The sequence below is a fragment of the Halichoerus grypus genome, chromosome 12 (assembly GCF_964656455.1).
Source record: "Halichoerus grypus chromosome 12, mHalGry1.hap1.1, whole genome shotgun sequence".
NCBI classification, from domain to species: Eukaryota; Metazoa; Chordata; class Mammalia; order Carnivora; family Phocidae; genus Halichoerus; species Halichoerus grypus.
The window spans coordinates 619,580-645,781 of record NC_135723.1 but is presented as its reverse complement, the minus strand read 5'-3'; the positions used below and the strand labels follow the sequence as shown (position 1 = coordinate 645,781).

At 60.8% G+C, this 26,202-nt stretch overlaps 1 protein-coding gene across 4 annotated transcripts; it reads right to left on the bottom strand.

Annotated features, from left to right (window-relative positions):
* Positions 1-1,368: 1,368 nt before the first annotated feature.
* On the bottom strand, positions 1,369-15,935 carry ZMIZ2 (zinc finger MIZ-type containing 2). 4 transcript variants are annotated; one of them, XM_036085211.2, is made up of 20 exons: positions 15,503-15,640; positions 11,361-11,416; positions 10,007-10,141; positions 9,748-9,862; positions 9,313-9,515; positions 8,905-9,097; positions 8,439-8,702; positions 8,101-8,277; positions 7,415-7,492; positions 7,045-7,213; positions 6,241-6,418; positions 5,949-6,159; positions 5,430-5,535; positions 5,097-5,254; positions 4,525-4,592; positions 4,198-4,266; positions 3,792-4,036; positions 3,210-3,379; positions 2,885-3,124; positions 1,369-2,243 (listed from the first exon to the last, which is right to left on the bottom strand). In XM_036085211.2, exons 3-20 carry the CDS (start codon positions 10,054-10,056, stop codon positions 2,136-2,138), a joined length of 2,802 nt encoding a protein of 933 aa, XP_035941104.1. In that variant the 5' UTR covers positions 10,057-10,141; positions 11,361-11,416; positions 15,503-15,640; the 3' UTR covers positions 1,369-2,135. The 4 variants fall into 4 exon arrangements, with proteins under 4 accessions (XP_035941104.1, XP_035941108.1, XP_035941107.1 ...); XM_036085215.2 differs by having other exon boundaries at positions 6,241-6,385; positions 15,503-15,639; XM_036085214.2 differs by lacking the exons at positions 11,361-11,416; positions 15,503-15,640 and adding an exon at positions 15,862-15,935.
* Positions 15,936-26,202: the final 10,267 nt, after the last annotated feature.

The following is a 26,202-nucleotide window of genomic DNA, read 5'->3' as shown; positions in this document are numbered from 1 at the left end:
TCTTGGACCCCTTGCCCGTCGAGTGGCTTAACTTAACCACGTATTTGTTACTGTTGTTCCATGTAATGTGACACATTGTTGCAGCGAACCCTGTTAGTAAGTAACACCCAGCTTCCTTCCCTGTGGTCAGGGAACCATCTGCATGGTTTTCATTCCTGTGCACGGGTCTTGTGGTCCCCGGCAGGTGCAGAGGCGCGTGTTCTGCGGGCGGGGGCGGCACATAGGAGAGGCCGTGACAGATGAGGCATAAGGTGGCAGCCCGAGAAGCCACCACTCCCTTTAAGGATCCGAATGTCACCGATGCCTCCCCCTTCCCCAAATGCACCCGTGTGGCCTCGGGGAAGCGCCGTGAGCAACAAGTCCACGCCCGCACCTTCCTCCTGAGCTGCAGCAGACGGGGGAGTCCGGGGAAATCCGAATTTGGCGTCGAGCTTTACTGAGATGGCATGGTCTCACGTGAACTTCTGCACCTTGCTCTTTCACCCCGCGTTGAGGGGCGCCCACGGCCCTGTCGGGGCTGTGGTCCCTGTCCCACTGCTATCATGTCTCGGCCTGGGCCCACCCTCCTGTGGGTGGACTTTTGAGCAGCTTGCACCCTTTGGCTCATCTCCAGATTTCTCCGTTCTGCCCAGCAGCACCCAGGACGATGTCCAGTGAGACCACAGCATGCGTGGCACCCCGCTTGGCCTCCCCCTCCCCCCCAGCCCCAGCCTGGCTATGGATGACGGACAGAGCTCCAGACAGGCCCCACTCATCCCTGGGCCTTCTTGTCCCCCCAGGCACTGGGAGTGCGCTTCTGTCCCCTCAGCCAGAAACAGGCTGCAGAGACACTAAGGCCCCCGTCTGGGGTCCCAAGATGTCAGTGTGTAAAGCCACCCAGGCCTGCCCGCACTGGACAACTCCCCCACCCCTGCCCAGCTTCCGGTGCCCCAAGGGCACTCCCCTTTCCCCGCCACAGGACTCACCAGCCTCTCCTGCTGGGCCAGGAAGAAAAGGCCACCCAGGCAGCCGGTGCACAGCTGGGGGGGGACCTGTAGGCCTGGGAGCCCGGGGCCACCCTCCCCGGGCCTCCCGGAGCTGCTGTCTGGAGCCAGCCGGGCCCTCAGCCCTGGTCCCTCCCGAGGCCCCTGGCTCGACAGCTGGCTCCCTGCCCCAGGCACACCCACGCGAGGTGACAGGGTGGCACATGTGTCTCCTGGCCCTGGTGACACTTCACAGAATAGTTCTCCCGCTGAAGCCAACTTGGAAAATTCCAGGGACAGGGAAATTTACCGTGAGGCGGGAACAGCCGGGTCTTGGCTGGGAACAGAGCCCCGCCCGCGTGGGCAAGACGGGCCGGGCGCGAAGGAGGGACTCAGCAGGCCCGGCGTGAGGGAGTCCTTTAATAGAGACGGGCAGACAGGGGACACGACTCGGAGGCTCCTCCTCCCCCACCTGGCTTGGCCCCAGGGTGGGCACGGGAGAGGCAGTTGTAAAAAACACGGCGGCACTGATTCTTCACTTTCACGTAAAAGGGGACCTCGGAGCAGCCACCCGCTGGAGAATGCGCACATGGAGCGGAGTTGCAGCGCCCTCCCCCCGCCGTCCGCACCCAGGCGGGGCCAGGAGCCCGCGGGGTCCCTGGCAGCACAGGAGGGGCTGGCCGTCCACACCTCCTAGTGTTCCTACGCTATGTACATCGTTGTGCTTTAGAGCGCCCCACCCTGCAGCCTTAGCCTGAAGCCGCGGGTGGGAAGAGGGGGTCCCGCTCCCACCGCGAGCTCAGGCTCCGGACAGAGCAGCCCGGCTCCTCGCCAGTGAGCCAAGGGGTTGTTGAAACAGAAGGGTCAACGCTGGACAAGATGCAGGCTGGTGGGAGCAGGCAGGACTGGAGGGACCGGGGCGAGGCGCGAAGTCGGGGTAGCAGGGGTGTATGGACGGGGCAAAGCTGGGCTGGGGGGGCGGGGCTGAGCATCTCATCAAACACCATTCTGCAGCAGAGTGGGGGTCAGGGGGTCCACGCGCAGCCCCCTCCCCCCCAGCGCAGCTGCCTCTAGTGCCGGGGGGCGGGGGGCCGGGGCGGACGCAGGGGGGGAGGGGCGGGGCACGGTGACATCTGCGGGCGTGTCCCCGCCGGCTGGGTGGGGTCTACAGGATCAGTTGTTCTCGAAGAGAGAGAGCAGGTCATCATTGTTGTTTGTGGGGAGGTCAGGTGGGCCCAGGTAGGACAGCAGTTCCTCGGGGTTGGTCAGCTCTGGGAGCAGCTGGGGACAAAGCAAAGCCATCAGCAGCTCTGGCCTCGGACCCACCACACCCCTGCATGGGACCCTGACCCTCAGCCTGCACGGGGCCTCTCCCTGCCGAAGGCTCTCTTTGGCCACGAATCACTCCACTCAAGTTGTCCAAGGCCAGCCCGGGACACGCGGTGCCGGCATGCCCAGGGCAGCGCGGGCCCCCGGTGCGAGCAGGGCAAATGCAGAAGGTGGGATGTCCAGCGTCCGCGACGCGCTGCTTTTGAGCTGCTCTAACTTTTCTCATGATGAACGTCAGGGAGTTTGGTTTATCTGGGTCGACGAAGGTTACCTGCGTCTTACACGCTGAGTTTGGCTCACACAGCAAGGTGAGTCAGACAGGTCAGCCCACACCCCGAGCCGGCGTGGTCAGCTCCAAGCCCAGTCTTCTTGGGCGCTCGGCACAGGCCCCCAGAGCCAACCCCGCGGCCACGGCAGGTGCCCGGCCCTCGTCATCACGAGAGCCGACGCTATCTGACCAGCTCTCCTGGCTCTGGAAGTCACTGGGGCGTCAGCGTCCTCCCTTCTATGAAGCGTGTGGACCCTGGAGACGATGCACACGCCGTCCCCAGCCCCAGCTCCCACGTGCTCCCCAGCATGGGGCCCGTACTCACGTCCAGGGCCGGTTCCGGGGCCTCCCCCGCCCCAGACATGGGGGGCCCCATCACGCCTGTGGCCGCGCTGAAGGCCAGCTCGCCGATTGGGCCCGAGCTCACTGGGCCCAGGGGCTGCCGGGATGCTGGGGGAGGGTTTGGATGGTGCAGCTGGGGCCCCGGGGGCCCCCCAAGGCTGGGGGCGTGCAGCCCCTGTGGCCCGGGGTTGTGGGCCGGGTCCAGGTGACCCGCTGGTGCCATCTGAGGAAGGAGAGAAGAACCAGGTCAAATGGACCTGGGCCCCCCCTCCCCGGGAGCCGGCCCCCCACCCTCCGCCGGCACTGACCTGGCCTGGGAGGCAGGGGGCAGCCTTCTCTGGTGTCAGGAGGCTGCTGGGAAGGTCGGACTGGTAGGAGCTGGGGGGCGGCCCCGCGGTGAACTCAGGAAGGGCCGGGGTGCTGGGTGTGGTAGGCGGGAAGGAGTCAGGGAAGGTCCCGGGTCCCAGGAAGCTGGAACCTGAGAGCAGAGCCAGTCCTGGGTGAGGCCTGGGGGCTCGCGCTTGGCAGAGTGGCCCAGGGAGGGGGGACTCCCAGTGCTCTCCGGCACATGGCGCCGGACCTTACAGAGAAGGGCATTTCTTTTCATCATGGCCAGGGGAACCCGCCTCACGACGTTGCTCTGGGACCCGCCTCACCCAGACACACCCACAGGTGGGGTCAGAGAGGGCCAGGCCCCAGAAGCGTGCCGACAGAAGGCCCCTGCTCCGCAGCGCCGGGGAGGGTGGGCCCAGCTACTGCCCACCTACAGCCGCGTCCCCAAGCAGGCCCCCCAGGTACAGGGCCCGCGCGGTGACACTTCACCGGTCTGAAGAGAACGGACCGTTTGCCTGCGGCCATCCACGTCCCAGGGCCAGGCCCGCCGTACTCACCCTGTCCGGGGTAGTCGCCAGGGGCCGGGGCCGAGGGGGGCTGCAGGGGGGCGAAGGGGGCAGCCCCGGGGCCCAGGGCCGCGATCATCTCCATGACGCTGGGCATGAGCACGTGTGCGGGGCTCACGGTGCGGCAGCGTTTCAGCACGGGCCCGTCGGGCTCCTCCTTGACGTGCACGTCGGGCTTCACGGGCACCGGCTTCCAGCTGCACGTGGGGTCGATGGTGATCTCCTCGTAATCGGAGCTGCGCGGGGACACGTGGGCTGCTCACCAGGCGTCCTGCCGCCTCCCCCGGCCCCGCGGGGTGGCTGTGGGTTCCGGCCGCGGCAGAGCAGGGCGCGTCTCCCAGCCGTTCCGGGGCTGCCCGCCGCTGCCCGCAGACCGGGGGGACAGGAGGACACTTACTTCTGGATGTAAATGAGGATTCCCAGCATGTACTGATCCACCTCCAGCCCCTCCAGCAATGCCGTCTTGCTGTTGAAAACCAAGGGGGGGGCTTGGAGGCCTGGCACCTCTCCGTTTTGTCACTGAGCCCGAGGCCACCCCGTGGGAGGTGACTGGTCATGAAGGAGACTGTGTGAGGTGACCCCGTGGATGACGCCTCTGCCCTGAGCCGCGGCGTCCTCGTCTGTGCTGTGACCCCCTGAACCTGACTTGGGTTTTTCTTGGTGCTGTGGGCTGGGGGGAGGTTCTGCCCCGGGCCCCCGTGAGGACCGTCTCAGGGATACTCACTTGCACACGGGGCACCTCCAGGTCCCCCGCTCACAGTTGAGCTGTAGGTAGGACTCCAGGTCGAAGCACTGTGGGGAGCACGAGAGATGGCTTCTCACATAGGGGCCAGGGGCGACCTGGCCGCACCCCGCGATCGAGCCGCGTGCTTCTGGGCTGATCTGCTCGTGTGTTGAGAAGGCACGCGTGCCAGGCTTCCGCCGGGGCGCCCCTTCTAACAGATGCACCCTGGGGACAGCCCACACGGTCCTCACTGGGACCGGGATGCCACGCGGCCGGAGAAGTGGGCATCTGTGCTGGTGAGGGCCCACCTCTAGGACACGGTGTCCGAGCAGACACCACGGCAGAGCCGCGAGAACACGTAAGACCAAAACTGGTCCGCGCACGGGATCTCTGAGGGCCGCCCCTGGGGCGGGAGGACCGCAGCTGCAGCCTCGTCGCCTTTCGAGACGAGAGCCCGAGAACGCAGGGGGTGGTAACTGTCCTCGGAGACGGGGGAGGGCGGGCGAGCCTGGTTACCGACAACACAGGACAGCCGACAGGAGCCCTGGCAGAGCCCCCCGGGGCCCGCCCACCTGGACGTGGCGGCAGTCGTGACCGCGGGCGGGGAGCTGGATCCTGCGGAAGGTGATGGGGCACTTGAGGGCCACCTTGATGGCCGTCTGCTCCACGCCGTCCTCGCCGCCGGGCCCAGGCGTGCCGGGGATGCTGCCGCTGCTAAAGTTGCGCTTTACTGGTGTCGACAAGGGAGAGGACCGGACTGAGGGGCCTCTGCCGGCGCCGCAGCTCCGAGGCAGCGTGTGGGGCCCGCCGCCGTCCCCCGACCCTCCTTGCCCGGGGCCCCCATCACAGAGGAGACAGCCTCACTGGACGTGGGGACGTGCCGGGCGGCGGCCGGGGCCACTCACTCTTGGTGATGCAGTGCTCGGCGGGCAGGAGGCGCTTCTTGAGAAGACCCTGCAGCACCGAGCGGACCGACGGCCGGTGCACGAGCTGCAGCACGAAGAGGTGGGACTGCGGGGGGAGGAGCCGGTCAGGGGCTGCGGCCTGGGAGCCCGTCCTGCCCTGGAGCGCCACCCCCCCGACGCCACGGGCCGGCCCACGCCCACCCGGGGAGCCCACCGGCATCCGAGAGCCCCCCGCCTGTGTCCGGCCCACGGCATCCCCGTGATCCCCCCGAGCCGGCCGGGGCAGGCCCGGCTACCTCTCCTCGCCCCGCTCTGCCCGGGGCCCCGGTGACTCCCAGCAAGGCTTCGGGGACAGGCAGCCCGTGGGGCTCCCGAGCCTCCTCGCGGGAAGACGGGCTCAGCTGCTTTCCGGCACCGGGCCCGCACGCACGCCCCGTCTAGTTAAGCCAGGAGGCTGCTGGAAACTGTGGGGCCAGGAGCACAGACCGAGGACGGGCCGGCCCCATGGGGGGCACTCACGCAGCAGCAGGCCGTGACCGTGATCTGGATGGTGTTGCGGCCCGGCTGACACACGTGCTTCAGGTACAAGGGCTTGTGGGACGTCTTGTTGTCGCCGCGCTCGATGGTCAGCGGGGTGGCGTTGACGCTGACCTGCACCGAGGCCGGCCAGTTGGTGTTCATCTGCCGGTCCTCGTGGTGGTAACACTTGAACTGGAGCTCCAGGTCAGGCCTGCGCGGGGCGGGCGGGCGCTGAGGACGGGCCGGGGCGCGGGGGGGCGGGGGGCGCACGCCGGGCCGGGCGTCTGCTCACCTCAGCATCAGGGTCTTGTAGACGGAGTCGCGGAGCTGGAAGGCGTGGTTGCTCACGGCCAGGTTGTGTTGCAGGCGGAAGGGCTCCAGGACCACGCCGTCGCGCACGGGGAAGGTCAGCCGCAGCTCGTCACAGGGGCCGCCGCCTGGGAGCGGGCCACGCTGCTGTGAGCCGGCAGCTGGTACGGAGGACACGGGGCTGGATGGCCCGCCCGCCCCCCCATCACAGGGATGCAGGCCCCCGCCCCCCCCTTCACAGGGATGCAGGCCACGGAGCACGGCTCCTCCTCCCCCGTCTCCCCTGGGGCCCCTAGGGCCCCGGGCCCAGCCATCACCTCCAACGGGAACAGGATCTTGGTGTCCTGCTGTTCCGTCCTGCCTCAGTCACCTGGCCCAGGGTCCCCTAAATTATGACTGGAGAACATGCCCCCGACCCCAGAAAGAGGATGCCGCTGGTGCTTTCAGAAGGGGTGGGAGGCTGAGAAGGTGTGAACGGACCACCTGCCATCATCCCAGCACTTGAGCTAGGTTTTTAGGACCCTAGCTTCTGCTGTGGCAGACTCCCCCAGAGCAAGGGTTCCCAAGCAGGAGTGGACCTCAGGGGATTCATAAACCCCCTGAAATGATACACAAAGTTCTGTGCACATGTGTATTTTTCTAGAGAGAAGATCCACACCTTGAAAGATCCGCCAACAGGTCTATGAGTAGGAGATGAAAGTGCGGGCTCCCCAACCCCCACTTTCCCTGTAGGACTCTGGGGTCCTGGGGCCCCAGCCCAACCATCCTGAGAGCAGATGACACTCACCGGGGGGTGACGGGTGCAAGGAGCTCACACTGGGCTTCAGATCGGGCAGGAAGGGAGACTTGACCTCCTGGCTGGTGGACATGTAGGGGACGCTGCTGCCGGGGGTCATGGGCGGCGTGGGGCTCCCCGGCAGTGGGGAGCTGGGGTAGCCAGGGATGGAACGGGTGGGCTGTGGGGTCGAGCAAACAGTCAAGGTGGAATGGTGGTGGGTGGGGTTTGTTCTTGGAGCACCCGGGACCGGTCAGGACAGAATCGGGCAGGGGGCAGCCCTGGGGGGGGGGGGTTCTGGCTGGCCACCCGCACTTCCTCCTGCTCGGGCGCCCTCTCTCCACGTGCCCGCCCTGGGAGCCCCCCGTCCGTCTGCCCGTACCCCACTCAGGCCAGGCTGGCTGTAGCTGATGCTCCCCCCGCTGAAGCTGGCGCCCTGCCCGTTGAACTGCTCTGCGGGCTGCAGGAGAGAAAACTGCGTGTGCCCAGGGCCCCCGCCTGCCCCCCGCCCAGCCCCTGCGCTTGACCCAAGGAGGGGGCTGGGGGCAGGGCGCCCACAGCACACACGGGCACTGGCCTCTAGTGTCTTTTTTGGATGATTTCTACATTCTGCAAATAATCGACAAGGAGCATGCAGTGCTTTCATAATTTACAAAATTACTACTCCAGGAAAAGAGATGACACCCCCCTGCCCCATTTAGAAGGGCTTATGGGAGAGCCAGATAGAGGCCGAAAAAACACACCCCCTCCTCCCCTCATGCCCCCGATGGGCCTGTCCCCAGCAGGCAGAGGGAATATGGTCACCCTGCCCTAAAGGACATTCGAGTGGCTTGGGTGCCTGCCCCCCCCCCCCAGCCAATTTCCAAGCAGACACACAAATCTCACAGAGGGTCCTTTCAGAACCAGACGCCCACACTGGTGAGGACCCCCGCGGAGCTCCAGGCTGCCTGGTCACCCTCCGTGCACCCGGGCCCACTCCCTAGTCAGCCCGGGCGAGGCCCATGCGTCTGGAGGCGGCCAGCACGGGGCCCAGCGGGGGCTGTGGCAGGCCGGAGGGGCCAACCCTACCTTGTAGTGCAGTCCTGCAGGGCCAGAGGCAGGCAGGGCCTGGCCCATGCCCTGCTGCAAGGGCAGCCGGTGCCCGGGATAGGAGGAGGGGGCGGGAGGCTGCCCGGTGCCAGGCACGTACTGGGTGGCGCTAGGCCCATACTGGCTTCCCGGCAGGAACTGCTGCCCTGGGTAAACCTGAAGGAGGGAGAGGCACAGTCAGGGCAACGGGGGTGGGGGAGGCCAGCTCCCAGGGAGGGCGCGGCGCCCACCCCGTCAGGCACGGCCGGTTCTCACGGACGCCCGAGCTCGCTGCAGCTCTGGATGCGGCTCGGGACGAGGGAGGCCCGGACACTCACCTCGCTGGAGTAGGCTCTCTTGACCCCCTGTCGGGGCAGTGGCTGGGCCTGGGGGGGCCCAGGGTACCCGTGCTGGGGCAGGCGCTGCCCTGCATACAGGGGTGCCATGCCCGCTGCCCGGGTGGGGTTCATGCCCATGGGGCTCATGCCAGAGGGGCCCAGCAGCCCTCCCACGCCGGCAGGGGTCATGCTGCTGGGGACGCTGGGCCCCCGGGGACCTCCGTGCTGCAGGAACTGGCTGTTAAAAGCCTGCCCGGCCCCCATCTAGGGAGAGAAGACAGGAGCCATTCAGGCCACGCCCCCCTACCCTGTGGGTGCCACCCAGGGACCCCCTCAGCGCCTCGCCCCTCCCCCCACCTCATCTCACTACACGCCCGTCCCCAGACCCCGACCCCAGCTGCCCAGCTGGTCCCTGCCTTCCAGACCAGCACACGTGGGCGGCACGGGAGGAGCGGCCGGGCCTCACCGCTCCGTACTGGCTCAGCTCCTGGCTCTGCTTCTCCTGGAGGGCGGCCACGGTGGCCGTGGCGGTGGCCGTGGCGGTGGCCGCGGCAGCAGCCACCGCGGCCGCCGCTGCCGCCTGAGTGAAATCGGTGGAGGGTCGTGTGGCGTGTGAGGGCAGACCCAGGCCCCCGGGCCCCCCCGGGCCGCCCGCATACCTGCGAGAGACACACAGGGCCGGGTCAGAAGGGCCTGCCTGCCTGTTACCCGGGGCGGGGGCTGGCACACGGCACTTACTGGGGCCCTGCTCGTGTCTACACGCTCCCGTGGCAGCCCACGGGAGGAACAGAGACGCGACGTTCAACAGCCTGGTCCGCGCCGGCCTGGGCGCCTGCCAAGCCGGAAGCACTGCCCCTGGAGGGGTCCTGCTTACCCAGTAGTGAAGCCGGGGCCCCCGGGGTAGCCCCCGCGGCCGTACACCCCCTGCCGCACGAAGCCCTTGCTGGTGGCACCCTCTCCAAATGCCTGCTGTCCGAGACACTGCGGGGAGTTCAGGGCAGAGCCGCTGCCGGCCATGCCAGGCATCACGGAGCTGCCGGGGGGGCTCCCTGCAGGGCCCATGGGGTTCCCCAAAACCTACGGGAAGCAAGAGCCGCCAGTGAGCACCATCCAAACAACTTACTTCATGCAGTCGCTCCAAGGAGAGGCCTGGGGTGGGGGGGTGGGGGGCAGAGGGGAGGGGAGGAGAGGAAGCGAGCAGGGGTGGGGCGCAGGGCGGGGGCGGCGTGGAGGCCAAAAGACTCCATTTCTCTCTGAGGTCCGGGGGGGCCCTGGCGGCTCTCAGGGGTGGGCCCAGGTGTGGGCTCACCTGGCTCTGGGCCGCGTTGCCGACGCCCCACACGGTCGTGACCACCGACAGCGATCCCGCGGGCTGAGTGGCACTCTGCTGCCAAGGCACCGCCTCGTAAGCAAATGGACCATCACTGCGAGCAGAGAGGTGGGCGGGGAGGCCCAGGTCAGGAGACCCCCGCCCGGAGGGCTGAGCACCAGGAGCAGAGAGGTCCCGCTCTGCCCCCCGCCCGCACCCACGCGGCCTGAGGAGGGAGGGCGGCAGGAGCCCCACTCACCCGTGTGGCGCGGGGGGCAGGGCGGGTTTCACAGGGTGCATGGGGTTCATTGGCTTCGGCGCCGCCTAAAGGCCAGGTCTGTGGGGGGCAGGCAGTGGCCCTCACTGCTGGTGGTGTGGCACTCAGCTGCTCTGGCTGCGGGGACAGGAGGGAGGCCATCAGCGGAGAAGCAGCTGGGGGCTGTGAGCAGGCTGCGGGGGGGCCCTGAGCACCAGGCCCCCCTTGCTCTGCGCCGACTGATGGAGGGCAGGGAGACACCAGCGTCTGAGGGCCACCTCACCCCGCACTGCCCACCCCGGCAAACTTCTGCCCTCCTCACCCCCAAACCCCAGCCTGGAAGCCAGCATTAACCCTTTCTGGCCAGGCCCTGCCGCTCAGAGCCCCTGGAACGGCTCTGGGAGCAGGCTTTCTGAACCCCAATACCTTCCATGCTCCCCCTCCTGCACGAAGGCCTGGATAAACGGTAGGGAGCATCCAGGACCCGATTGCCAGAATCCCCCAAGAAAGCCCCAGGGTGGAGGGAGCCGGAAGGAGGATGGAGAGGAGCAGCCGGGGGGGCCCTGAGGCTTGCCGGCTGTAGAGGGGGCGCTGGTCACCAGGGGTGAGAAAGCTCAGCTGCCCTCTGCCCTGGCCTGGGGGAGGGGAGGGCAGGCCGCCTGCCACAGCAAGTCTGCCGAGGGCTGCTCTGGGCGACGGGGGCCACCTGGGACTGACGTGGGCACAGGGCCAGGCGGGCAGCCCTGACCCCCACACAGAGTTCCCCAAAGGGGAGGGATGCACACACAGAGCCACGGGCGGAGGGTTGGCAGGTGCCCGTGGACATGGTAAAGGGCCAATGGGAACAAAGCAGCAGGACTGGTGAATGCTCGCGGGACCCGTGTGCCCATGCTGTGGGACTTCTCCTACCCCGTGAGGCTCGCTCTCTCCCATTTACTGTCTCAGGAAAACCAGCGAGGGGGGGCCAGGCCACTCGTGTCCTCAGACACCCCCAAAAGCAAGCCCAAGCCCTTGCTGGCACCACTGGGGCCACCTTCCACACCTGCCTCTGCCTGGCCTAACCGCAGACGCATGCTGGTGATGGCTCTCAGCGGGTGCCCTGGAGATCCTGGATGGGGAGGCTGCACCCCGCCCTCTGGGCATCGAGGTTCTGTCCTGGAGCTCCACTGCCTTTTCGGAGCTGCGAGGCCTCTCTCTCTCTCACACACACACGCACACACACACACACACACAGACACGTCACCTGGGACAAGCTAAGCTCTGGTGGTTCAGATCTGCCACCTCAGCACTCATGGGGCATCCCTCTGGCCCAGGAGCAAAAAAGTGGCTCCAGCACCCACCCAACCCCAAGACTCACATTCCTGAGAGCTGCCCAGGCGCCTCAAGATGATCATGTCCTCTGGCAATACAGTCCTGGAGGAGAGCGGGGGGTGGGTCCCTCAGCGGGGACCCAGAGCAAGGAAGGGGTACAGTGGGGACTGCGATCCGCAGCCTCCCGCCACAGAGCACTGAGGTAAGTGGGTCCCGGAGTTGGAGCCCGGCTGGGGCTGGGGCTGGGCAGGAGGGGGAGGGAGAGACAGTCGGGCTTGCCTACCCACAGCTGGCTCTGCTTCCCTTCCCCCCCAGACCAGGTCCCGCTCAGGAAACAGGGGCCAGAAAAAACAGGGGTCAGTGGGTCCAGAAGGCTCCGGGCCCCTGGAATCTGGGCAGAGGCAGGCGTGGGAGCCAGGACCACACAGCCAGGGAAGGGAAGGCTGGTGTCCCCGTCCCTACTGTCCAACTCCAGGATGGGGACAGGAGAGGGGGGTATGGACGGACAGACCTGCCAATGGGCCAGTGGAACAGACCAGAGAACCAGCTGATCTCTGACAAAGGTACAAAAACCACGCATTGGAGGAAACCTGGCATTTCAACAAGAGGTGCTAGAGTCGCTGAACTCCCGCAAAAAAAAACAAAAACAAAAACAAAACTAATCTTCACACCTCGTACAGAAATTAAGTCGAAACGTGCCACAAATTCAAACGTACAGCACAAAGCTATAAACCCTTTGGAGACCCCTGGGAGCAAATCTTCGGGATCTAGAGCCAAGAGTCCTTACACAATATACCGAAAGCACAGTCCTTAAAAGGGAAAACGGAGAACTCTGTGGAAGGCTCGGGGACAGGATGAAACTACAGCCCGGGAGCTGCGTTTACGAACCACTGTCCCTGACAAAGGACTAGTACCTAGAATATATAAAGAATTCTCAAAACTCAAAAGAAAACAAACATCCCGCCCAGAAACTGGGCAGGAGACAGACATTTCACCGACGAGCTGGGACGGAAGGCAAGTCAGCGCGCGGAGAGGGGTCCAACATCACGGCCATCAGGCAAGGGCGGAGTGAAGCCGCACGGAGCCCGGGCCACACCCCCTCGTCCCCACTGCCAAGCGAGGAGAACCTGGATCTCGTCCTGGGAACGGAACGGGGAGCAGCTACCACGCGAGCCAGCGGCGGCACTCCTGAACATTCATCTCCGAGAAATGTAAACGTCCGTTCACATAAGAATCTGTGTGTGCATGTCTCCAGCAGCCTTCCCGGGCACGGCTCGAGGCCGGCCCCACGGCTGGGGACTGAACCCACCGGGGGGCACCCACAGCCCCGGGGGCACGAGGAGGAGGCAGCAGCCTGCAGGGACCTCGGGGGACCGTGCTGCGTGGGAAATGCAGTCCCCAGAGGTTCCACGCGGTAGGATTCCCTTTATGTAACACTCCTGAAATGACGGAATCCCAGAAATGGAGAGCAGAGCGTGGCTGCCAGGTGGGGAGGAGGGAGACAGGTGTGAGCAGAAGCCGGGGACGGCAGTATCTGCAACTTGACTGTTGCCACCGCGCCCCCTGCTGTGACGTGTCCTAGAGCTTTGTAAGATGTCACCACTAGGGAAGCGCGCAAAGGACACAAGAGGTATTTCTTACAGGTGACGTGAATCTGTGATTCCCTCAAAATTAAAGTTGAGTAAGAAAAAAAACCCCCACTGCCAGCCGGCCCTCTCCACAGAGATGCCCGCGGCGACCCTTCCCCACCCCCAAGCTGGTTGGGTCGAGTTGGCCAGGCCCGCGCTGGTCCCAGAAGCAAGGTCGGAGTCCCCGGGCCAGAGGAGCTTCCCCAGCTCGGGCTCCAGCACCTCAGACTCACCTGGAGGGCTGGGCCGGGAGTTTGTGGGGGAGGATGCTGCTGATAGAGGCACCCCAGTCTGAGAGCTGGGGAGGCGGGGGCGGGCAGGGCCTCTGTGCAGGCTACTGGTCTGGGGCCCCCGGCAGACTCCGACATCACGTGGGTCGGGGGAATTCCACCCCCAAGACTTCTCTGCTGTGGACGAGACCACAGACGTTTCCAGTTCCCCCTGAGCCGCCTGCTTGTGCGCGCGCGCGCGCGTGTGTGTGTGTGTGTGTCTGTGACTTCCTGCCAAACTACGTCTGGTCTCCTCCCTGAGAACACCCACACGCTCCAAGCTGGGTACCCCATGACCCTCTGCTCCCGACAAAGGGAGAGGGGAGCTCTGAGTGCAGACCCTCCTCCCACTTCCTGGCCTGGAGGGCAGCTGGGGAAGCCCAGGGTGTGTGTGTGTGTGTGTGTGTGTGTGTGTGCGCGTGTGTGAGTGCAAGGAGGCCTGAGCAGGGCCCTGGCGGCTTCTGCCGGCCAGAGGCTCTCCTGTGCACAGCTCCAGCAGGAAGCCAGGGCCCTGGGCAGCACCGCCCTGGCCCGCGGTGAGCCCAGAAGGCCCCACAGCTTTCTGTAGGTCAGGCCTCATCTTCCTCCAGAACACTCACTCCTCAGACCAGCCGCACCCAGTCTCCCGCGGGCCAACCAAAGGCAGACGTTAATGTGGGTCACCCCTCTTCCACCTCCACTCCGTCCCTGCTGCCTGGTCACCCAGGAGGAGCACACCCATGACAAGCCACCTGATCTCAGGAGGACAGGCCTGCTCCAGGGTCCCAGAGCAGGGAGCCCGTGGTTCCAGGCAGAGTCTCCAACCACAGGGACACGGGAGTCCCCCAGGCTCAGAGAAGGTACAAATGATGGCTCCAGGGAGGCAGGACGACACAAGGCGGGGACTCACATGCTCAGGTGACTGCAAGTCCGGCAGCTCTCCTCATGAGGCCACAACACCGACCAGCGTAAGTGCTAGCACTCATCCAAAACCCCCGGGAACGAGCATTTACCCCCAGCCCAGACTCAGGACGCTTCAGGGACCAGCTAAAGCATTTCACTGCTCTGAGCCTCAGTTTACAATGTGTACAATGGGTACGCGGTGACCATCCTGGGACTGAGGAAAGGGGGGGACACATGCCCGCCTTTATGCTCTCAGCCCTGACCCCTGTAGTGGAGGCAGCTACCAGTGGACACTTCATGGGGAGGCCTGGCTGCCTGTCCTTCATTACCTTCCTCCTCCCTGACTTCTACTCCCAGCCTGTAACCAGCCCCTGGGCATGACAAGTCCTCGGGGCCAGTACCCACGGGCTGAGGCCCAGACTCCCTCTGGGATCCTGTTACCCGTCTCAAGCCTCTTCAACAGAAGCCCTCTGGCTCTAGCACACCAGGATTTGGTGGGTGAGTCTGTGCTCACCCTCTCTGCATCCACCACCGTCTTACAGATCAAGTCACATGTTCTGTGTATGTCCCTGTAAAATATTCTCAGATAACACAACCGACTTACAGACGGGGGCCACGGATGTTCTGCAACTATCAGGGAGAGAGCAGGGCAGGGGTGGGAGCAGGATGGCGGGGAGCAGGGCAGGAGGGAAGCAAGTGGCGGGGGGTGGTGGTGAGGGGGAGCACGGCAGGGAGAGGGCAAGTCAGGGGGCGGTAAGGGGGAGCAGGGCAGTGGGGAGAGGGGACCAGGGCAGGAAGGGAGCAGCTCATGAGCGGGAGAAGGGAGGATGGCTGGGAACAGCTCAGAAGGAGGAGGAGGAGGATGAAGGGAGCAGGGGACCCTCCCGCCTGAGCGTCAGTACGTCCGGTTGGGCAAAGGGTGTCCCCACGGAAACCCCGGCCAGAGGCTGAAAGGTCAGCCAGCGTCGCCGCCCCCGGGGCAGCCCCGCGCGGGTCCCACATCGCCGTGCCGGTGGGCGCGCACGGCCCAGAGCCAGCCCGGAAGGCGAGCCCGCCGGCCAGAGCGCGGCGTGGAGGCGTCGGAGCCCGGTGGGGCGAGGGCCCCGGGTCATCCTCCCCGCTCAGGAGGTCGCCGGGGCCGCGCACACCCCTCGGGCGCTCCGCCGGCTTCCGGCCGGCCCCAACAAAGGCTCAGGTGAGGGTCGTCCCGCGCGCGCGGGGCCGGTGGGCCCAAGAGCACGACGCACACGCGGCAGGTGCGGCAGGTGGGCGTCGGGGCCGCCTCCAACCCGGCCCGAGCCCCGCGGAGGCGCCGCAGCGCCGGGCCCCGGCCGCCGCACCTGCCTGCCGCGCGCACCTGCCGCACCTGCCGCCCCCGCCGCCCGCACCTGCCCACCCGGCCCGCTCACCTCCGCCTGGCCCGGCCCGGCCCCTCGCCGCCGCGGTCACCGGCCCGCGCCGCTCCATGCGCTCAGCCCGCCCTCCGCGTCGCCCGCCGCCCCGGGGCCGCTGCCGCCGCCGCCCGCGCCATCGCGCCGCCGCCCGCTCGGAGGGCACAATGGAGCCGCCGCGCCGCTCATGCATATGCATGACGCTGCGCGCCGGCCCCGCCCCCAGGCCAGAGCAGTGGAGCCCCGAGCCAGAGCCGTGCTCGCGCGGGGCGGACACGGGCCTGCGCGGGCCGGGGCGGCAGGTCGCGCCGGGGGCGCGCGGGCGGGCAGCACGGGCGGCGAGAGACCACCACCGGCGCCCTCTGCCCCCTCCACACCTTTCCGAACGCTGCGTCTGCAGAGCCCCCTGCGCTTCCTGCTCGCTTGCCGCCGGGGCGGGGTCTGATGGAAGGGCGGGGCCTAATGGAGCGGCGGGGGCGGGCGGCGGCGGCGGGGCCTGTCGAAGGGCGGGGCCTGTCAGAGGAGGGTGTCGGAGCCTGGCGGAGCGGGCCCGGTCGGGGGCGGGGCCTAGTGGAGGGCGGGGTCTGTCGGGGGGGGGGGGGTCGGCCGGAGGGGCGGGGCTTATCTAAGGGCGGAGCCTTCAGTAGGGGCCGGTCGGAGGGGCGGGATCTGTCAGAGGGAGGTGGGCCTTGCCGGGGGCGGTCCGAGGGGCGGGGCCTCTCGGAGGGAGGGGCCCGGAGGGAAAGCCCCGCGGACCGGCCCCGCGGCTCCAGTGTCAGGGTCGCGGCTGAGCTCCAGGGATGAAGCGCCCTCTCGGCTCAGCCGGCTCCTTCCGAGGGCTAGTCTCACCGTTTAAATTCTCCGCTCTTTCCTACCCTCGGTTTAGGGAGACCGCGTTCTCCCAGTCACCCACAATTAATTTTTTTTGCTGTGGTAAAAGACACTAACAAAGTGTATTTTAAGCATAGCAGTCAAGTGCGTGCACCGCATTCAGAGCGCCGCCGGCCGCCAGCAGCCCTGTCATCTGGCGACCCCGCGGCTCTGCCCCAGCAAACCCGCCCCCAGGGCTGCGCCTCCGCTCTGGGTCCGCGGACTTGGCTCACGTCCGCGGAGTCGCTCAGTGTTTGTCCTCTTGTGGCCCGTGTCCTCGCGGTTCGTGCCCCGCGGCGGGGCCCGGACTTCCCTCCTTGTCAAGGCTGATGACATTCTGTCCTACGGAGGGACCACGTCCGGCGTCTGCACTCAGCCTTTGGGGGACGCGCCAGGGCTTTAATACTGTGGGCATTTCTTCCCTCGAGGCTGTCTGTACCCCGTGCTCTGCTGCGTCTGAGAACCATCAGTCCACGGAGCGTGGTGGGCCTGGGCGTGCCGGGCTCTGGTCTGGGCCTCAGCCCCGGCAGAGGCGCGAAAGAAGCGGGACTCACCAAGTCGCAGTGTGTCCTTTGGGGACAGGGTTAGGAAGACAAAGAAAGCAAGGCCAGAGGATGGGGAGTGTGCAGCCTGGGGGAAGGTTCTATGGAGAACTGCCCGGCATGGAGGGGGGAGGCAGGCACGCGGGGACCCTGAGCCTCTTCTGCCTCCAGGAAGCCGGAATTGGCTGCGGGAGAGTCCGGGGCCTGGGACTGGCAGGCGGATCTGTCCTCTCCCCAGTGCGACCACTGCCCAGGGACCCTTCAAGATGCCATTTGGTGTCCACCCCCTTCTACCCAGTGTTTTCATCTTTGACCATATGGGTTGTTAGAAAAGTCTTCCCTATTTACTGGGAAAATATGCCTTCCCAAAACCTTTCTTCTAGGACTGCATAAAATGGGAATCCCCTCTTTGGTATCTGACAGCTCTTCAAGCATTAGAAGGAACTTCCCATCCCCTTGAATCTCCTCCTGGAGGACACACGAGCCCACTCCCTTAAGTGTTAACAGCCACATGAGTGCGGGGCCCCATTCCAACGGGCCGCTCTCCAGGTGTACGACAGCTAGACAAAATCCTTTTTAAAATGTGACACCAGGGGCGCCTGGGTGGCTCAGTCGGTTAAGCTGCTGCTTTCGGCCTGGGTCACGATCCCGGGGTCCTGGGATCCAGCCCCACATCGGGCTCCTTGCTCAGCGGGGAGCCTGCTTCTCCCTCTCCTCCCCACTCATGCTCTCTCTCCCTCTCTCGCTATCTCTCTCTCAAATAAATAAAATCTTAAAAAAAAAAAAATGTGAAACCAGAGAGGACACGATACTCTGAAAGTGGCCAAAACCTGCACTTGGTTGTTACCTCGGACCCTCAGTTATTATGAATGGCTGCTAAGCACACATAGTTTTGTCGCTTCTTGATTTGCAAGACTAGCTTTAAAAGAAAAAGCTACCACTTCTTTGCATACAAGTGTTCTTCCGACTGTAGAAAATACAGAGGAACTTTCGTAATCAATGGGAACCTTTCATCATCCAAATGTTCAGTGTTAATCCCTGTTAATTTTTTGGTCTGTTTTTCCCAGATGGTTCTCCGCATATTTTTGCAGTTTGGAGATTATAGCATATACGTGACTTTGCACCCTTATTCCTTCACTCTATCCACATAAACGTTTCCCTTCTTATAACTGATCCTCCTAAAATGTGAAGATTTACATGCAAGGACATTTGCTGTGGCCTTCCCTGGGATACTGAAAAACTAGATTCAAGCTGTATTCGTTCCTTCAAAACTTTTGTTGAGCTTCTGCTATTTGCCAGGTATTGTTCTCGGTGGAAAGCATGGCAACCAGCAAAATGGAAGAAAAATTCCGCCGGCACAGAGCTTCCACCAGTAAGCTCATAGTTCGACTCTCGTGGGTAACAGTTACGTCAAATACCTCCGCAGGCTGGAATTCACGCAGGACCCAAATCACGTTTTGGGAGGTATTTAATGGTATGATGAGAAGACATTCACGATTTGCTAAGTGAAAAACAGGATACAAAGTTGTATGATGCCAACATAGTTTCTTCTTTTTTTTTTTTTTAAGATTTTATTTATTTGAGAGAGAGAGATCATGAGAGACAGATCATGAGCAGGGGGGAGTGGGAGAGGGAGGAGCAGACTCCCCGCTGAGCAGGGAGCCCGATACAGAGCTCGATCCCAGGACCCTGGGATCATGACCTGAGCCGAAGGCAGACGCTTCACTGACTGAGCCCCCAAGCACCCAGCCAACATAGTTTCTAAAAACAAAACAAAACAACAACAACAAAAACATTTATGGAGCATAAGCTCTTCCTCCAGGCCACTAATTCCTCAGGAGTGGAGAAAAGTACCTTCACAGTAAAGATGTTGGTCACACACCACCTTAGCTGAAGGACCAAGTCAGCCTCACGCAGCGTGGGAGCGGCTGACATCTGTGCCCTGGTGAGCCGTCCGAGAAAGGACACAGAGACCCCCACCCCCCACCCCCGGGTGAAGTGACAACCAGAAATGTTTCACCTGCATCTAATCATGACAAATCCACACAGGGGCCGGCCTCCAGAGCTGGCCTGGACTCAGAAACCTCCAGAAGACCGGCCTGGGGGAATGGTCAGAGGAGACCCGAGAGTAGGGCGCGTGGCGGGACCCTGGGTGGGGACGGCGACCCCGCGCCCGGGCAGGCTGGAGGTGCTGTGCTAGCGCGGCCTGAGGGTGGGTGCCCGAGGGTGACGCCGGGGGGACTTGGGAGGGTGCCCCGGTTCCCGGGAGGCCTTCCAGGAGCAGGGCGCCCGGGGCAGCGCCCGGGGCGGGCAGCTAGGGCTCCCGCCGTTAAACCGAGCCCGCAAAGTGTGGGGCTGGAAATAAAGGCTCAGAGTCTTTTCAAAGGTATGAAAAAACGACAGGAAGGAAATGCATTATCTGTAAATTCGGTAAAAAAGATTTAAAATTCTCTAAGACACTATTGATGATGACCTTCTTTACAGGTGCATTATGATTTACGTCGTAGGCAATAGGGACCCCAACGATCGGGGCGGGGTGGGCCGGGCACAGGGGCTTTCGCGGGTCTGCGAGGCTGCGCCGAGCGGCCCTGCCGGGAGCCCCTGTCAGACTCGGGGTGACGGGGAGCTGCCGCGGGGCGCTCGAGGGCCGTGTCTCCCAGGGACGCTTACGCAGGGAGAGGGGACCAAGCTTCTTCTCAAGGGTCTACTTGGCCCCTGGTAAGGTGGGGCTGGCCGGGCCTGGGTGGCTAGTCCCAGTGCCTCCACAGGAGGGTCATGGCAATGGTGGGGGGCAGCAGGTTAGGGATTGGCTCCCTGCGCAAGGTGCTGTCTTCTTTGCTGTAGGGATCCTGGACCCTTCAGAGTTGTTCCTGAGAAAACCTGCCCAGGCCCCATGCAGGCCTCCTGGGCCCCACCCCCCTACAAACACCCCCCACTCCAGGCCTCGCGGGCCCCACCCTACCCAGGCCCCACCCTAGGCCTCATCCCCAGGCCCCACCCCCTGCCCCCATCCCAGGCCCTACCCCAGACCCCAATGCAGGTCCCACCCCACCCTCTCCCCCTCCCCAGGCCTCCCAGCCCCCCCCCCAAGCCCCAACCCCTGCTCCCCACCCCAGGCCCTACCCCAGACCCCAACCCAGGCCCCACTCCACCCAGACCCCACCCCATGCCCCACCCAGGCTTAGCAAATTGTATTAGTTTTTCTTTTTCTTTTTTAAAGATTTTATTTATGGGGCGCCTGGGTGGCTCAGTTGGTTAAGCGACTGCCTTCGGCTCAGGTCATGATCCTAGAGTCCTGGGATCGAGTCCCGCATTGGGCTCCCTGCTCAGCAGGGAGTCTGCTTCTCCCTCTGACCCTCCCCCTCTCATGTGCGCTCTCTCTCTCTCTCTCTCTCTCTCAAATAAATAAATAAAATCTTAAAAAAAAAAAAAAAAAAAAATAAAGATTTTATTTATTTATTTGAGAGACAGAGAGAGAAAGCACAAGCAGAGAGGAGGAGCCCCCTGGGCACCCCTGTGTTAATTTTTGAATAAATAGTGTAAATGATGGGTCCAACTTCATTCTTTTTCTTATTGGTATCAGTTGTCCCAGCACCATTTATTGAAAGCACTATTCTTTCCCCATTGAATGATCTTGAAGCCCGTGCTGAAAATCACTTGAGCATCAAGTGAAGGTTTATTTCTGGACTATCAGTCCTACTCCATTGGTCTCTAGGTCTGTCCTCATGCCGGCACTCACTGATTTCACTGTTGCCTCACTGTAGAAGGTTTTGAAATGGGGAACTGTGAGTCCTCCAACTTTGTTTTCCTTCTTCAGGGTTGGTTTGGATATGCTGGGTCTCTTGAAGTTCTGTATGAATTTTAGAATCAACTTGCCAGTTTTTACAGAAAAATGTGGGATTTTGATAGGGATTATGTTGAATCTGCAGATCAATTTTTGAGAGTGATGCCATCTTCACGATATTAAGCCTTTTGATCCATGAACGTGAGATGTCTTTCATGTGATTAGGTGTTCTTTGTGCTGAACAATAGTTAGTAGTTTTCAGAGTATACATTTCACACTTTGTTGGTAATTATTCTGAAGCACTTTATCTCTCTGATACTGTTGTACACGGAATCCTAATTTCATTTTCATTCTGTCCGTTGCCACGTTCTAGAAACACACAGATTCTTACGTAATGATCTTGTATCCTGCAATGCAGCTTGCTTCATTTTGTAATTCTAATAGTTTTGAAAATGGATTCTGTAGGATTTTCTTTATATGAGATCATATCATCTGCAAATGGAGATAGTTTTACTTCTCCTCTTGCCATCTGTCTTTTATTTCATTTTCTTGCCCAAGCGCCCTGGCTAGGACTTCCACACGGTGATGACCAGAAGTGGTGACAAGTGCCTCACCTGGAGCAGGTAGGTGCAAGCCTGGCGATGGTGGCCCGTCTCTGTCCCTCCCTCCCTCAGCCAGCAGAGTGAGCCCTTTGAAGCGTAGCTCAGCATGTGACGCACCTCCTCTCAGAGCCCATGGCTGCATGCTCTGCCCAGTGACCCCCTACCTTCACCTTGGGGACTCTCCATGCTCGCTGTGCTCGGGCCATGCTGGGCCACCCACTGACCCCAAACCTCTCCAACTCCTTGTCTTTTCACTCCTTTGCTTCTTTCCCAGATTCCTACATGTCTTATTCCCTTATTTCCTTTGGGTCAGTGGCTCCCGTATTTTTTGGTCTCGGGACAAGTTTGTACTCTTACCACTTATTGATGGAGACCCTACTTCTGGAAAGATGGAGTAGATATACTTTCCCTATTCTTCCTAAGTACAACAAAAACCTTAGACGTTATATATAAATACAACATAAGAAGTCTCTGAAGAAGGCAGACAGACTAGGGACCTCAGAACCCAAGGAATGGCCAAGCAGTAAATCCGCTGAGTTTTCTTCTCCTTCCCATATCCCAGACTGGGTGCTAGAGGAGCTGGCCACCCAGAAACACCAACCTGTGTGGACCAAGAGAGCGCCAAGAAAAGCCAGCTGTCTCTGGCCATGGGACCAAGAAAGGGGCAGCCAAGGAGGACAGAAAACTTTGAGACAATAACAACCCTGCCCAGCCAACACCACTACCCAAGCAAAGGGTGAGTGGGGAGCAGAGACCTCCATCCTCAGCTGGCCTTAGTGTGCGAGCCCTTTTTAAAAAAGTAATTTATTTAAAGTAGGCTCCATGCCCAATGTGGGGCTTGAGCTCATGACCCTGAAATCAAGAGTTGCATGCTCCACTGACTGAGCCAGCCAGGTGCATGCGGTCAGAGGTGCACTTACCACTCTCGGTGGTAGTACAAACCCCAGGGGAGACCACCCACGTGGATACAGTCGCAAGATGCTCATGCCCCTCCTTCCCAGCCACGGAGATGAGAGTGGAGGCCCAGTGGGGAGCACCTGCCGGGCAGCAGTGAGGAGGTACTCTCCCATCTCCCGCTGACGTGATGTACGAAGATGCCATTTAAAATAAAAGATTTAAATAAGATCCAGAGTCTTATAACATAATACTCAAAACGTCCAGTTTTTAAGAAAAAGCACTTGTCGTACCAAAACTCAGGAAGATATCAAACCAAATTTAAGACGACAATCAAGGATGCTAACACCAAAGTGAAAGAAATGTTAGAATTATCTGACCAAGATTTTAAGCAGCCATGTGAACATGCTTCAACAAGCACTTCTGAACACTTTCAAAACAAATATAAAAAACAGAATGCCGCAATAAATGGAAGATATAAAGAAGAACCAAATGGGAAATTTAGAAGTAAAAAATACAGTACCTGAAATTTAAAAACTCAATGGATAGGCTTACTGGCAATGGAGAGGACCGAGGATCAAGCAGCTGGAAGGAAGAACAATAGAAATTACCCAATCTGAACAACAGAGAGAAAATTGACTGGAAAAACAAAATAAAACAGAGCTCAGGGACTTGTGGGGTTATAACAAAAGGTCTAACATTTGTGTTAATCAGAGTCCTGGAAGGAGAGGAGAAGGAAGGCAGCTGGAAAAGCACCCCCGGAAAGAGCAGCTGAAAGCATCCCGGATATGATGGAAGGCAGATACATACAGATTCAAGAAGGTGAGCAAATCCCAGAGTGAATAAACCCAAAGAAACCAAGGCCAAGACACATCATAAGCAAACTTCTAAAAACTGAAGTTGAATACAAATTGTTCCATGCAGGGCAGTTAATACAAGAGAGGATTTCTCATCAGAAACCAGGGAGGCCAGAAGGAAGTGACACATTTTCCAAATACTAAAAGAACTGTCAACCCAGAATCCTCTATCCAGCAAAAATGTCCTTCACGAATTAAGAGGCAGCCAATACATTCTCAGATGTGGGAGAAATAAGAGAATTTGTCACCAGTAGACCCACCCTAAAAGAATACTAAAACGCATTCTCTAAACAGAAAGGAAATGATAAAAGAAAGCATCTTTGAATACCCGAAAGGAAAAAAAACACAGACAGCAAAACATGTTGTTAAATAAAATAGAACTGGGCCTTCTAAATTATGTTTGGTGGTTGAAGCAGAACTTAACACTGTCTGATGTGGTTCTAAATGTACACGGAGGAAATGTTTAGGGCAATTATATTTTAAGTGGGAAGGGTAATGGGATACACTTTACTTGAACTGTTAAAATGACACCAATAGACTGTGATAAGTTATGTATATGTAATGTCATACCCAGAGCAACCACTAAAAAGCTATACCATCGACAAATACCAACGGTCAAAAACAGCATAGATAAATAAAAATGGAATTATAAAAAATGTGGTAACTCACAGAAAAGCAGGAAAAAAGGAGAGAAATTAAAATTAGAAAGAACAAACAGAAAACAAAAATAATGTGGCATATTTAAGCTCTGACATAGTAAAAATTACGCTAAGTGTAAATGGTCTAAGTATACCAATTAAAAGACAAAGATTGGAAGAGTGGATAAAAAATACATGCTGTCTACAAGACTCTCACTTAAAAAATCACTTATAGGCAGGTTGAGAGTAAAAGGATGGAAAGAGATAAACAAAGCTGTACATATACCTGCAAATATTAACCAAAGAAAAGCAGAGGCAGCTCTATTATTTTCAGATAAAGTAGACTTCAGAGCAATGAAAATTATCAGAGAGGAACATTACATAATGAAAAAAGGGTCAACCTACCAAGAAGACACAGCAATCCTAAATATGCATGCACCAAACAACAAAGCTACAAAATATGTGAACCTAAAACTGAGGACCAAAAGGAGAAACAGAGAAACCCAGAGCTCTAGGTGGAGACTTCATCACCTCTCTGTCAACAACTGATGGGAAACTAGAGAGAAAATCAGCAAGGACAGAGAAGGACTCAACAGCCTGAACCCACAGGATCTACTGGACATTGACAGAGCACTTCACGCAATGCACGTTCTTTCTGAGCGCCCATGGAACACACGCCAAGATGGACCGTATCTTGGGCCATAAAGCAAATGTCAATGAGTGCGACAGAACTGAAAGGCACTATAGAGTGCCTTTCTCTAGTGACAGTGAAATCACACTAATCAATAACAGAAAGAGAACAGGAAACAACACATATTTTAGAGAGGGAGTCTCAAGGAAAGATTTTTAAATGAACCAAACCCGATGAAAATGAAAAAATACAACATATCGAAATTTGTGAGCCATAACTAAAGCAGTGCTGAGAGGGTAGTTTATGGAAGTAAATGCACTGGGTGCCCACGTGCTCCGTCCGTTAAGCGTCCACCGCCAGCTCAGGTCATGGTCCCGGAGGCTGGGGCGGTGGAGGGAGGGTTGTTGAGGCCCTGGGGCAGGGGGCCAAAGGTACACATTTCCAGTCCTACAGTGGGGAAGTCCTGGGGTCTAGTGTGCAGCACGGTGACTGTAGTTAATGATACTGTGTTGCACAACTGGAAGTTTCAAAGAGAGCAAATTCTCATCACATGAAACAGTAGCTGTAAGTATGTGTCACAGATGGGGACACGGAGCCCGTCCCTTTGCTGTCTGTGCGAAGTCACTGTGATATACCTGAGACCAGCGTCCTGTCACTCACAGCTCAGCTGCAAAGGGCCTGGTGAGGCCGTGGGTGAGGGGCTGGCACGTGGCAGGGGCGGGGGGAGCAGCAGGGCCTGAGCCGGGCACCGTGACACGTGAGGCTCGCTCCACCGTTTCTACCGCCTCTGCTCAGTGCAGTCCCAGTGGAATGCTGTCCTGACGGGGAGCTCACGGCCCCGGCTAACTCTGGGCAGAAACAGGTTCGACACGGATTCCAATTCCCCCTCTTTCCACTGGAGGAGGTGGGGTCAGCCCAGTGGGTGGGCACCGTGTCACAACCCCGCCCACCTGTGCCACTCCCAGGCCTCTCCTGGGCCCAGGCGCACCCGTCGGGGGGCTGCAGCCTGCTCAGGCCTCGACCCCCCCAGCAGAGCCGGCCGAGTCTCTCCCACCGCTTTCAAGCTGGTGCGGGCGTTGAAAGATCCTGTCCGTCCAGAAAACCCCGGGCCTCCCCCTCAGCAGGCCCACGCACACCCGAGCATGCACACACACACGTGTGCTCACGCTGACGTGCACTCACACACTCGTCCTCCCCAAAGCCCCGGCTGAGCACACGGGATGCTCTCTCGGATGTGAAGCTTCTTCCTTCGCACGATCACGGGGCAGGGATGACCGCAGGCCGAGTGGACAGAGCTGACCTGGGAGGGCCCAGCGTCCCCCCTCCCCGCACAGATGCCCCCGTGGCTCTCCCTCCGTGTACGTGCCCTAATCCAGCCAGCCGACTGCGTCAGACACAGGGGTGTGCTGCTTGGGCTGCCCAGACCCCATGCCCAGCTCCGCCTGTGCGTGGCCACCGTCCCACCAGGGCTGGAGGACCCGAGCTGCAGGGAGCACAAAGGACACAGGGAAGAGATTCCAAGCTTCAAGGACAGGGACCCAGGTGTGGCCTAGAGGATGGGGTGGTCATCAGCCTCTATGTCCTTCCCCAGGCCTTTCCCTGAGTCTCCAGGAGGCCAAGGACGCTGTGCTGTGGGCTCAAGATGGCGGGGCTCTTGTGAAGAGGGGCCACGGAGCCCCTGGGGCCCTGCTGGCATGGCTGGTGCCCCGGCAGAGGCCAGAGCTGTGTGGGCTTCCAGGGGCGCAGACCAGCCGGGGAGCAGGGGAGGCGCAGGAGCGGGGTGCACCAGGCACAACAGGGCCGAGCAACAAGGGGCTGCCTCCCAGGCAGGGTGGGGAGGCCTGGGTCAGCCTCTTCTGGGGGCAGGGGCAGGGCGGACAGAAAGGAGGACACAGACAGG

What these genes read in the sequence shown, in the direction of transcription:
- ZMIZ2 (XM_036085214.2), bottom strand. Translation starts at nt 10,056, where the DNA reads ATGAACCCCATGCACCCTGTGAAACCCGCCCTGCCCCCCGCGCCACAC. An exon ending in CTTGCACCCGTCACCCCCCG is followed by an intron (nt 6,419 to 7,044) that starts GTGAGTGTCATC and finishes CCTCCGTACCAG; the next exon opens with CTGCCGGCTCACAGCAGCGT. An exon ending in TGGAGGTGCCCCGTGTGCAA is followed by an intron (nt 4,267 to 4,524) that starts GTGAGTATCCCT and finishes GGTTTTCAACAG; the next exon opens with CAAGACGGCATTGCTGGAGG.